Here is a 13764-nt window from a genome sequence, read left to right as displayed (position 1 = left end):
ACTCTGAGTCCTCTCCCATGAAGAGTTAACTTTGGTAAGGAAATTGACATAGGTAAGCAATCATGGACTCATAACTCTTCTTCCCTTTCATGGCATTCACTTATATTCAGTCTATAACTGTGAGCTATCATTTTGTGACCTAGTAAGCATGAGAATGGCAGTGTTAATTTCTTTTAACATTTTTTCTGGAATTAATTTTTGCACTGGTAAAAGTATCTATGAACTAATAGTAAGGTATCATAAAATGCACTTTCTATATTCTGTTGAGTTAGGTAAGGATACGATGTTATTCCAGTTTGGTATGTAAGAATTTAGAATCCCTGATATCTACAGATAGGTGCTGTAGTACAGAGTTGGTGACCTAGAGGGGTGGGATACGGAGGGTGGGAGGGAGGGGATATGGGGATATATGTATACATATAGCTGATCCACTTTGTCATGCAGCAGAAACTAACAGAACATTGTAAAGCAATTATACCCAATAGAGATGTTAATAAAATAAAATAAAATAAAATAAAATAAAATAAAATAAAATGAAAAAGAAAGCCCAACAAATAATTAAAAAAAAAAAGTTGGTGGGGCTTCCCTGGTGGTGCAGTGGTTGAGAGTCTGCCTGCCGATGCAGGGGACACGGGTTCATGCCCCAGTCCAGGAAGATCCCACATGCCGCGGAGCGGCTAGGCCCGTAAGCCATGGCTGCTGAGCCTGCGCGTCCGGAGCCTGTGCTCCGCAATGGGAGAGGTCACAACAGTGAGAGGCCTGCGAACTGCAAAAAAAAAAAAAAAAAAAGTTGGTGACAGCTCTAATATTAGAAATATAATTTTCCAATGTTTGGTATAGTCTGCTGTTTACTAGATAGTTATTGTTATGTGTCTAGAAGGAGATGCAGTGGCCAATTTATTTCTTTCGCTTTCCTTTGCAGGTCATTCTGTATCAAAGTGGACAGATGTTTGATGGTGCCCCCCGGTTCCATGGTAGGGTAGGATTTATAGGCACCATGCCAGCCACCAATGTCTCTATCTTCATTAACAACACCCAGCTATCAGATACAGGCACCTACCAGTGTTTGGTTAACAACCTTCCAGATAGAGGGGGCAGGAATATTGGGGTCACCGGTCTCACAGTTTTAGGTGAGTGACAGGAAAATGTTGCAGCTACCTTGGCTTTACTTACAAATTTACTCTCAAGCATATTTACTTCTGCCAGTTTTTCTGTACTCTCTTTCTGCTTGTGTCCTTTTCCTGTCCTCTCTCCTTTCAGCTCCATCTGGACTCTGCTTCTCCATGCTTCTTCCACATAGTCTCCCCACCCATTACTCCATTTCAGGTGGCTCTCGAAAGCTTACTTGTTAAATGACTTTTCCTCAAGGTGGAGAAAGGTGGTATAAAATACCATCAAAAGTGGCCTCTCACTTTTCCTAAGCTTTTCTAGGATAGGACTTATTGTTGAGAGCAAATTAAATCAAGAACAATTGATTATAAGCAGGGAGCAGGGGTTTTAGCACACGTGAGAATAAATTTACTACTACTTCATATCTATGTAATGCTGAGTAGGCCCCTGACAGTTCTAAGCTTTTGCCTCTTGTCCTGGAAGAATTTTAATAATACTTCCTTTTACTCTCAAAAGTATCCTTGTTTGAACGAGAAATTATATGATCAATTGGGTCTTAATACCGAGATCAAATAGATTTAGAGTCTTTCCCAAGGTTTTATAGACCATGAACAACAATAAAGTTTAGCTTAAAATTTTGGTCTCTGTACTCAAACCAGTATTCTTTCTATTACACCATACAGATAGACTATCTCATGCTAAATTAAATTCATTCTGACCACATTTTATTTCTCACTTGTGCTGCTTCTGAAATAAAGCGCTGCCTCCTAAATGGGTACTTGTGGTAGAAGTGGCTAAATTCAGCTCATCTGGGGAGGATGAGAAGTGCTTAGAGAAGCCTGATGCTCTGGACTGTCCTCCATCCTACTGAAGTCTCAGAATCGACTCCAGGATTCCTTGGTACATTCTCCCCCTTTTCCCTTCCACTGTTGAGTCACTTGAAGATACCAGTGTTGGGGGTTCTTGCCGTTTTCCTTCTTTGGGCAAGAAAATGCTATAGCCCTGGCGCCTTGTTCTCCCAGTCTTCAAACAGAATAAGAAAACCAAGGACAAGTGGGAGATTTCTGTCCTAGAACTATTATTCATTCAAGTATATTAAAATTATATAGACTTTAAAGCACTCTGAGTACTGAATAAAGAGTACTGTTGGAATTTAACATTATTTTGACGCTTACACCTGTAGTTCAGGTAGTGAGCTTCCCACATGATCCACATTTATTTTTTCATTTTTTAAAGGAAGAAAAAAACCCTGTAATTTATCTTATAGTTAGTACTACCTTCAAATAATTATTTTGGCTTTCCCCTCATAGCCCCATGATGTCAATGTTTAAAGCAGTAAATTGAGATTGGTTTATCCCATCACAGCAGTTAAGATTCCCTGAGATTTTTCAGTCTTTCTACCTAACCCTTTCATTGTTCTCTCTTCCCCCACCCATTTTCTTTGCTGGTTCCTGTGTGTAGTGCATTCATTTTCCACTCATTCATTCATTTTTGCAAGGTTGAACACATTTATTAAAAAGTCATTAGCATTACAAGTGCATCATCACTTGTATTTAAACTCTACTGTATGCATTATCAAATATGAGAATCCAAGCCATGGGCTTAGTTTATATTTTTATTTGCTTGCTTTTTCACTATAAACTATCACCTTCTTCCTTTAGTATTCTTTTGTTTTTTGTAATTTTTTTGTTTCACATCCTTTGTATCCTTATCTGTATTAATGATTATAAAATGTCATTGCATTACTATCAAGTACTAGATATACTTGAACCTTGCTCTGACTCCTCCCACCATAAAACGGAAGTTGATATACTGTTGGTGTGTCTGGTTTTGTTTGTAAAGTAACAAAGAACTATGGTAAGGTGGTCTTAGCCGAGAGTAGCCGGCAGGGTAAATGGATGCTGTTCCTTGAGATATCTTCTTTACAAGGGGGCTCTTTCATCAATTAAAAATTTTTAATTGTGGTAAAATATAACAAAATTTACCATCTTAGCCAATTTTTAAGTGAACAATTTAGTATATTCACATTGTTGTGCAACCAATCTCCGGAACTTTCTTCAACTTACAAAAATAAAATTCTGCTCATTAAATGACATTTCTCCCTCAGCTCAGCAGCTGGAAACCACTGTTCTATTTTCTTTTTCTATGAATTTGAGTACCCTAGGTGCTGCATATAAGTGGAATCATACATTATTTGTCTTCTTATAACTGAATTATTTCACTTAGCATGTTCTCAAGGTTCATCCATGTTGTAGCATGTGTCAGAGTTTCCTTATCAAGGTTAAATAATATTCCATTGTATGTATACACTATATTTTGTTTATCCTTCCATCCCTCTATGGACACTTGGGTTGTTTCCACCTTTCAGCTATTGTGAATAATGCTGCTCTGAACATGTGTGTATTCAGTAATGCTTTTAAAAGCAATATGTTGACATGAAGGATCTTAAGAATTCTTCGAATACTTCTTTGGAGGAAGAAGAGTGAAACTAAAGCCATAAGGTATCTTAAAAATATAATCAGAGGGTGTTGCCCCTTATACATATTTGCTCCCTGCCACCTGAAGTTGTAGGCCCTGCACCTATGGCCAAACTTGTGCATCATACATACCATTCACTGGCTTTGCTCATGAGGTAGTCTTCTGATATGTGTCCCCAAAACAGTGTTACCTGAGGTTCTAGTACTGAACGTTGATGTCTCCTCTGTCATCACTTGACTCATGGTAAATGTATTCTTTATTGCTTACCCTTCCTATTATAGTTCCTCCTTCTGCCCCACACTGCCAAATACAAGGACCCCAGGATATTGGCAGCGATGTCATCCTGCTCTGTAGCTCAGAGGAAGGCACTCCTCGACCAACTTACCTTTGGGAGAAGCTAGACAGTAGCCTCCAACTACCCCCAACAGCCACTCAGGGTATGTACGGTGTTGCTTCGCCCATTTAATTCATTATCATGGAAAATTCTGACTCGCAGGCTCACAAAGTAATTTAATAGAGTTTGAAAAATAACACACTCTATTTGTAACTGCTGAAAAAGCTATCTGGATCGTTTTGTGTTTTTGACTTTAAAGAGAATTAAAGTATCTCCTTTCATCTTCTCAATGCTGCCTTTATGAAATATATCTTATCCAGTGGTAACTATATATGGAAAGTCTGTCTCTTTGTAGTGAAGACTTAAAATAGCTAATCGGTAGTTTCCTTGAATTGTTAACTGTAAGAAAATCCTTGAAGTTTATAACTGAGAATCTACTTCCTACTTCAGAAAAAACTGCCTAATTTAGTATGAGAAACATCAACATGGTCATGAGAGGGTTAATCATCCTGTTTTCAGCCTCAAGTCTAATTAGAGGAGGAAGATGGGAAAGAGAACAGGAAAAGGCCTCAGATCATGGGAGATCTAGGAGTTGATCACACCAGACAAGTAAAGATGGAGGAGGCATGAGTATCACCAATGGTTTTCTGCATGTAAATCCAGCTGCTTAAATTGATATTAAAGGAAACACCCTTGAAAAATTGAGGAAAATTTATGAAATGAGGGAAATTACAGAATTATATATGTAATTTCTATTTCAAGAGAATAAAATTTAGCAGTCTTGTGTGTTGCATGATCTCTAATACAGAGCATGTCTCTTCTAGCATTCTCAGGGCAGATTTACAAATCTTAACTTAAGGAATTGGCAGTTAATGGAGAGGTCCCCAACAAACTTATTTATGCCTGATAAGTTTGAATCATATTTTTGGTATAGACCTGTCATGGAAAGGAAAGTCCTAAGTTGTATGGTGAAGTTAGACATTAAAGAACCAGGATCACCAGCCTCTTAAGAACTTTTAAGTTTCCTTTAAGAATCCCCACAGAAATTATTAATAGACCTTCCCATCACTTTTTAGTTAACTTAGCCCAGTATTATTTTTAAAAACTTCTTTTCAACATAATAACTTTTGGGTTACTCTAATAGTGATTACTGCAATGCTGTTGTTGCCTACTGATTTTTCATTGCTAGATGTTTTAGCCATACTGTGGGCTAAATAGTTTTTTGTGTTTTTTTTTGGTGGACTAATCTGTTAATATTACCATTGTAAGTGGCATGTTTAAATTAGCTCTTGTCTTGAAATCCTGAAAACTATATTCAAGTTCTAGATTTTCCAGTAACTATTTCTGTGACAGTTCACCTCTTTGTTGCCTTGTTGTAAAATAAGGCGATTTAACAATATCATCTCCAAGTTCCTCTGTATCAGCATTAAGATTCTATGATTTAAAAAAAAAGATGGCGCCCCAGTGAGAGCCAGGCAGGGAGAGAAAGTCAGAGACGGTGCCCACCAGGCAGCAAATCTAGCTAAGTGCTACATCGGATGCCTGCCTCTCAGGCCGAAGCTCCAGGACAAGCAGACCAGCCTCCCTGACACGAGGTCTGGACGACCAGTGACTGCTTTGCACTGGTCTCTGGAGCAGCATTGCCTTTGAAGATATGTATGTGTTGCTAACAAATGACTGACTCTGGACCTGCACAATGGAAGCCACAGAATGAACAACATACCTGAACAAGTCACACTATCAGTTTTGTTGGAGAGACCTTCAAGATGGCGGAGGAGTAAGAGGTGGAGATCACCTTCCTCCACACAAATACATCAGAAATACAACTACATGTGGAACAACTCCTACAGAACACCTACTGAACGCTGGCAAAAGACCTCAGACTTCCCAAAAGCCGTGTGACTGACAGAGTCCTGGTGCTCTGGCCGGATGTCACGCCTGTGCCTCTGAGGTGGGAAAGCTGAGTTCAGGACATTGGTCCACCAGAGACCTCCCTTTTCCACGTAATATCACACAGCGAAAGCTCTCCCAGGGATCTCCATCTCAACGCTAAGACCCAGCTCCTCTCAACAACCAGCAAGCTCCAGTGCTGGACACCCCTTGCCAGACAACTAACAAGACTAGAACACAGCCCCACCCATTAGCAGAGAGGCTGCCTAAAATCATAATAAGGTCACAGACACCGCAAAACACACCACCGGACACGGTCCTGCCCATGAGAAAGACAAGATCCAGCCTCATCCACCAGAACACAGGCACTAGTTCCCTCCACCAGGAAGCCTACACAACCCCCTGAACCAACTTTAGCCACTGGGGGCAGACACCAAAAACAATGGGAACTACGAACCTGCAGCCTGCGAAAAGGAGACCCCAAACACAGCAAGTTAAGCAAAATGAGAAGACAGAGAAACACACAGCAGATGAAGGAGCAAGGTATAAACCCACCTGACCAAACAAAGGAAGAGGAAATAGGCAGTCACCTGAAAAAGAATTCAGAGTAATGATAGTAAAGATGATTCAAACTCTTGAAAATAGAATAGAGAAAATACAGGAAACGTTTAACAAGGACCTAGAAGAACTAAAGAGCAAACAAACAATGATGAACAACACAATAAATAATATTAAAAATTCTCTAGAAGGAATAAATAGCAGAATAACTGAGGCAGAAGAATGGATAAGTGACCTGGAAGATAAAATAATGGAAATAACTACTGCAGAGCAGAATAAAGAAAAAAGAATGAAAAGAATTGAGGACAGTCTCAGAGACCTCTGGGACAACATTAAACGCATCAACATTCGAATTATAGGGGTCCCAGAAGAAGAAGAGAAAAAGAAAGGGACTGAGAAAATATTTGAAGATTATAGTTTAACACTTCCCTAATATGGGAAAGGAAATAGTCAATCAAGTCCAGGAAGCACAGAGAGTCCCATACCAGATAAATCCAAGGAGAAACACGCCAAGACACATATTAATCAAACTATCAAAAATTAAACACAAAGAGAAAACATTAAAAGCAACAAGGGAAAAACAGCAAATAACACACAAGGGAATCCCCATAAGGTTAACAGCTGATCTTTCAGCAGAAACTCTGCAAGCCAGAAGGGAGTGACAGGATGTATTTAAAGTGTTGAAAGGGAAAAACCTACAACCAAGATTACTCTACTCAGCAACGATCTCATTCAGATTCGACAGAGAAATTAAAACCTTTACAGACAAGCAAAAGCTAAGAGAATTCAGCACCACCAAACCAGCTTTACAACAAATGCTAAAGGAACTTCTCTAGGCACGAAACACAAGAGAAGAAAAAGACCTACAAAAACAAACCCAAAGCAATTAAGAAAATGGTAATAGGAACATACATATCAATAACTACCTTAAATGTAAATGGATTAAATGCTGCAACCAAAAGACATAGACTGGCTGAATGGATACAAAAACAAGACCCATATATATGCTGTCTACGACAGACCCACTTAAGACCTATGGACACATACAGACTGAAAGTGAGGGGATGGAAAAAGATATTCGATGCAAATGGAAATCAAAAGAAAGCTGGAATAGCAATTCTCATATCAGACAAAATAGACTTTAAAGCAAAGACAATTACAAGAGACAAAGAAGGACACTACATAATGTTCAAGGGATCAATCCAAGAAGAAGATATAACAATTATAAATATTTATGCACCCAACATAGGAGCACCTCAATACATAAGGCAAATGCTAACAGCCATAAAAGGGGAAATCGACAGTAACACAATCATGGTAGGGGACTTTAACACCCCACTTTCACCAATGGACAGATCATCCAAAATGAAAATAAATAAGGAAACACAAGCTTTAAATGATACATTAAACAAGATGGACTTAGTTGATATTTATAGGACATCCCATCCAAAAACAACAGAATACACTTTCTTCTCAAATGCTGATGGAACATTCTCCAGGATAGATCATATCTTGGGTCACAAATCAACCCTTAGTAAATTTAAGAAAATTGAAATCGTATCAAGTATCTTTTCTGACCACAACGCTATGAGACTAGATATCAGTTACAGGAAAAAAATCTGTAAAAAATACAAACATATGGAGGCTAAACAATACACTACTTAATAACCAAGAGATCACTGAAGAAATCAAAGAGGAAATCAAAAAATACCTAGAAACAAATGACAAGGAAAACACGATGACCCAAAACCTATGGGATGCAGCAAAAGCAGTTTTAAGAGGGAACTTTATAGCAATACAATCCTACCTTAAGAAACAAGAAACATCTCAAATAAACAACCTAACCTTGCACCTAAAGCAATCAGAGAAAGAATGACAAAAAAACCCAAAGTTAGCAGAAGGAGAGAAATCATGAAGATCAGATCAGAAATAAATGAAAAAGAAATCAAGGAAACGATAGCAACGATCAATAAAATTAAAAGCTTGTTCTTTGAGAAGATAAACAAAATTGATAACCATAAGCCAGACTCATCAAGAAAAAACTGGAGAAGACTCAAATCAATAGAGTTAGAAATGAAAAAGGGGAAGTAACAACCGACACTGCAGAAATACAAGGATCATGAGAGATTACTACAAGCAACTATATGCCAATAAAATGGACAACCTGGAGGAAATGGACAAATTCTTATAAAAGCACATCCATCTGAGACTGAACTAGGAAGAAATAGAAAATATAAACAGACCAATCACAAGCACTGAAATTGAGACTTGGTTAAAAATCTTCCAACAAACAAAAGTCCAGGACCACATGGCTTCACAGGTGAATTCTATCTAACATTTAGAGAAGAGCTAACACCCATCCTCTCAAACTCTTCCAGAATATAGCAGAAGGAGGAACACTCCCAAACTCATTCTTTGAGGCCAGCATCACCCTGATACCAAAACCAGACAAAGATGTCACAAAGGAAGAAAACTACAGGCCAATATCACTGATGAACATAGATGTAAAAATCCTCAACAAAATACTAGCAAACAGAATCCAACAACACATTAAAAGGATCATACACTATGATCAAGTGGGGTTTATCCCAGGAATGCAAGGATTCTTCAATATATGCAAATCAATCAATGTGATACACCATATTAACAAATAGAAGGATATGAACCGTATGATCATCTCAATAGATGCAGAAAATGCTTTCGACAAAATTCAGCACCCATTTATGATAAAAACTCTCCAGAAAGTAGGCATAGAGGGAACTTGCCTCAACATAATAAAGGCCATATATGACAAACCCACAGCCAACATCATTCTGAATGGTGAAAAACTGAAAGCATTTCCTCTAAGATCAGGAAAAAGACAAGGTTGTCCACTCTCACCACTATTATTCAACATAGTTTTGGAAGTTTTAGCCACAGCAATCAGAGAAGAAAAAGAAATAAAAGGAATCCAAATTGGGAAAGAAGAAGTAAAGCTGTCACTGTTTGCAGATGACATGATACTATACATAGAGACTCCTAAAGATGCTACCAGAAAACTACTAGAGCTAATCAACGAATTTGGTAAAGTAGCAGGATACAAAATTAATGCAGAAATCTCTTGCATTCCTATACACTAATGATGAAAAATCTGAAAGAGCAATTAAGGAAACACTCCCATTTAGCATTGCAACAAAAAGAATAAAATACCTAGGAATAAACCTACCTAAGGAGACAAAAGACTTGTGTGCAGAAATCTATGACACTGATGAAAGAAATTAAAGATTATACAAACAGATGGAGAGATACACCACATTCTTGTATTGGAAGAATCCAAGTCATTGTGAAAATGACTGTACTACCCAAAGCAATCTACAGATTCAGTGCAATCCCTATCAAACTACCAATGGCATTTTTCACAGAACTAGAACAAAAAATTTCAGTTTCACAACTGCTGCGGCTGGCAGTTGTGCATCATGAAAGATGAGCCAGAAGAGGCGAAACTAATTTTGCATGATGCTCTTCATCTTGCCTATAAGAGTGATAACAAGACGGCCATCGCTTACATTTATGATTTGATGGCCAGCTTATCATTTTTACGGGGTCAGCTTGAAAATGCGGAAAAACTTTTTAGAGCAACAATGAGTTACTTGCTTGGAGGGGCCATGCAACAGGAAGACAATGCAATAATAGAAATCTCTCTAAAGCTGGCCACTATTTATACTGCTCAGAATAGACAGGAATTGGTTCTTGCTGGCTATAATTCTGCATTTCAGCTCTAGAGGAAAAAATTGAAAGAGAAAACGAATTATCAGAAGACACTTTGTCAGTGTAAGAGAAAGCCAACGCCCATCTCCTCTTGGGCATGTGCCTAGACACCTATGCCCGCTACCTTCTGTTCTCCAAGCAGCCATCACAGGCACAAAGGATGTATGAAGAAGCTTTACAGATCTCTGAAGAAATACTAGGAGAAAGACACCCACAGACCATCGTGCTGCTGAGTGACCAGGCTACCACCCTGGATGCACAGGGCCGCTCTGATGAGGCCTGTGTTCACGCACAGAGGGCGTCAGACCTGGCGAGACAGGTGGAGCACCCTGAGCTCCAAGTGCTGCTCAGTAATCTGGCTGCAGCCCTGATGCACAGAGCATGATATGCACAAGCGGAAGAGATCTACTAGGAAGCACTGAAGCAAGCAAAGCTGAAAAGAGATGAGGTTTCTGCGCAGCACATCAGGGAAGAGCTGGCTGAGATGTCAAGAAAAAGGAGACCTTTGTTGTAGCCTTACCAAGCTCTAGACCCCTTTTTGTTGTAGGGAACGCCTAGTAACACCTCTTATTCCAGTCCCAGCGGCACCATAATCATTGGCTTAAATCCTTTGTCCTTGATACTCAAGTCCCCTCAACTTAGCCTTGGTGGAGGACAAGCTGTATACACTGTATACACGGTCACTTCTGTTGTGCAAAGAAAACTTTGACTCCCACCTGATACTGCTTCTAAGGACAGGTGTCAGTTGTTGCTTTCCATTGTAACATGGTTGGTTAGGTGCTGTCCATGCTGGTCCGAGTATAGCTCTAGATTAAGAGACGCCAGTTTCCCTCTGGGGTAGAGTCTGGTATTTCAGCCAGGCGTCTCTCCCATAAGATTTCTGTCCACCGATTTGCTGCCTTCTCTTATTTTATCAATACCTGGCAGACCAGAGCTACCGGTCTCATGGCAAAGGGGGATGACAGTGAGTTATTTGCTCTTATCATCTATCTCCTGAAGCCCAGTGTGGGATTTAATGCATACAAAAGTAATATCTTGGCCTGCCACCAGCATCCAGCATGAAGTTTTAAAGTGGGATTAGGCACTTGAAAGTATAGTGCCCATTTGATTATAAATAAAAGTGAACTGTATGTTTTTGTATGTATCTGGTTATATACAACTATGAAAAAAGGAGGGCAAGGAATGACGACCTCCTGCATCCCTGCCCTCTGAGCATTCACTCCTCTGCATCCAGTCACAGGTGTCCCCAAACCCTCTGACTCCGAGTGGGGCCCTATAGGTGTAGTGTTGAAAGCTTCCCAGTCACTCTGATGTGTCCTACTGGTGCTGTAGAAGAACCAGTGCCCTGGACCCTAGCTCTGGCTTTTGGAGTTTGGGTCTTAGTATCTTCGTGTGTAGTGAGATTGTCTCTTAGCCCTGGGAGAATGCATTTGGTGGATGACCTTGCCTGGATAGGCTGCTATGTTGAGAGCTTTATCACACTGCCTCAGAGTGTGTAAAGTACACAACACAGGGGGCATCGATGATGTTTTCACCCCAGCAGTTCTGCAGTTCTTCTAGGTACCATGAAGGATCCCTGTTGTTGCTGATATGCCTTTGCGGGGGGTGGGGGTGGGCAGGATAAACTGAAGTTTGGGTTCCTATGTACATACTGGGAGAACCCTTTCATAATAAACTAGACACTCTGCAATAAAATAAATAAATAAAATAAAATAAAATAAAATTATGTTGCAATAAAAGTTACCAAAAAGTTGTCCTCATATAGTTTACATGTGGATACTAGATATTGAGTAAATTTAGAACCAGCATCCTGTGGAGGTATACTTTGATTTTATACAGAGGAATAATACAGTGGATTTAGCATTGTTCTTTTGGTATATAAAACTTTGAATTCTAAAATAAGTGAAAACTATGTTTGATGGATATTATCTGAAGCAAAATATAGCAGTCTGGGCAGTGTTTCATTAGGCCTGTATAGTTGGCCCAGGTCCCATTAAGTGGAAACATAATGCATGAGACAGTTCATCAGCCTCTGCATCAGTGGGTTCTCAACCGGGGACAGTTTAATTTGGCAGTGTCTGGAGACATTTTCGGTTGTCACAGCTGGGAGGAAGGTGCTACTGGCAGCTAGTAGGTAGAGGCCAGGGATGCTGCTGAACATCGTATATGCACAGGTCAGCCCCCACAATAAAGAATTATCCAGCCCCAAATGTCAACAAGTGAATTAAATTAATAGATTTTTCAAACATTGAAACACCCTTGCATTTCTGGAATAAAGTCTGTTTGTGATTAGTTTTTAATAAATTGCTAATACACAGTATGCCAATTTTTTTTTTTTTTTTTTTTTTTTTTTTTTTTGCGGTACGCGGGCCTCTCACTGTTGTGGCCTCTCCTGTTGTGGAGCACAGGCTCCAGACGTGCAGGCTCAGCGGCCATGGCTCACGGGCCCAGCCGCTCCGCGGCATGTGGGATCTTCCCGGACCGGGGCACAAACCTGTGTCCCCTGCATCGGTAGGCGAACTTTCAACCACTGCACCACCAGGGGAGCCCAATATGCTAATATTTTAATAGAACTTTCTCATCTGTGATCATAAGTGAGAATGGCCCATATTTTTCTGTCTTGTGTTATCCTTGGTTGAGCTTTAGTATCAGATGATAAAATGAGTTGGGCAGGGCTTCCCTGGTGGCGCAGTGGTTGAGAGTCTGCCTGCCGATGCAGGGGACACGGGTTCGTGCCCCGGTCCAGGAAGATCCCACATGCCGCGGAGCGGCTGGGCCCGTGAGCCATGGCTGCTGGGCCTGCGCATCCGGAGCCTGTGCTCCTCAACAGGAGAGGCCCCAACAGTGAGAGGCCCGCCTACCGCAAAAAAAAAAAAAAAAAAAAAAAAAAATGAGTTGGGCAGTTCTTCCTCTTTTTCTGTTCTCTGAAACACTACGAATAAGACAGAGTTGTTTTAGGACAAAGAAGACAGTGTGTTTGGCATGGAGTAAGCAAGGCAGAGAATAGTAGGAGCTATTTTGTCCACTTACAGGTGCTACAATGGGGGTATGTATACATATATATTTCTTAAAATTTATATTTGTTAATCATATTATTCAAATACTTTATATCTTTACCAGTATTTTATTTGTTTCAGCTAGTATTTTATGTGAGAGATTTGTTTAAAAATCACATATTAGGATTGTGGATTTGTCAATTGTGCCTTCTTTTTTTTAACCTATCCTGGGCCTCTGTTGCTCATAGGTTGTTGTATCTCACTGATTCTCTATGCTTAATATGCATTTTTGTGTTATTTTAACTGATATTAAAACCCCTGTAGTGGCTTTCTTTGGTTAATTCTTACTGTTATGTTTCTCTTTTATGGTTCATTTACTTTTGGATTTCCATGCTTTATGTTTTAGGTGTATCTCTTGTAAACAGTATGTCTGGATCTAGTTTGGTTTCCAGTCTACAATCTGAGAACATTTTTCCTTTGATTGAGTCCATTTACATTAATTTTGATAATGGATATACTTAAGTTAATTTCTGATACCATATTTTATGTTTTTTATTTACCCAGCTTTTTCTTTTACACCCTATCCCATACCTTCTACTGCTTATTTCAATGTTCTTTATAAATAAATTATGCATTTTTCCTTCATGGTTC

The 13764-nt window shown here is 39.5% G+C and overlaps 1 protein-coding gene and 1 pseudogene across 5 annotated transcripts in view; both read left to right on the top strand.

Moving 5' to 3' along the window:
• Positions 1-13764, top strand: part of IGSF11 (immunoglobulin superfamily member 11) — a 138806-nt gene that overhangs the window by 106226 nt on the left and 18816 nt on the right. For all 5 annotated transcript variants that reach the window (XM_060010686.1, XM_060010685.1, XM_060010689.1 and 2 more), the window contains 2 exons: positions 923-1130; positions 3870-4025. In XM_060010686.1, the coding sequence (XP_059866669.1) occupies positions 923-1130; positions 3870-4025 (364 nt within the window). The remainder of the gene's footprint in view (positions 1-922; positions 1131-3869; positions 4026-13764) is intronic.
• On the top strand, positions 4033-11055 carry LOC132424702 (tetratricopeptide repeat protein 19, mitochondrial pseudogene; annotated as a pseudogene).

Source organism: Delphinus delphis, chromosome 4, assembly GCF_949987515.2.
Source record: "Delphinus delphis chromosome 4, mDelDel1.2, whole genome shotgun sequence".
Classification (NCBI taxonomy): domain Eukaryota; kingdom Metazoa; phylum Chordata; class Mammalia; order Artiodactyla; family Delphinidae; genus Delphinus; species Delphinus delphis.
This window is presented reverse-complemented; position numbering and strand designations above follow the sequence as displayed.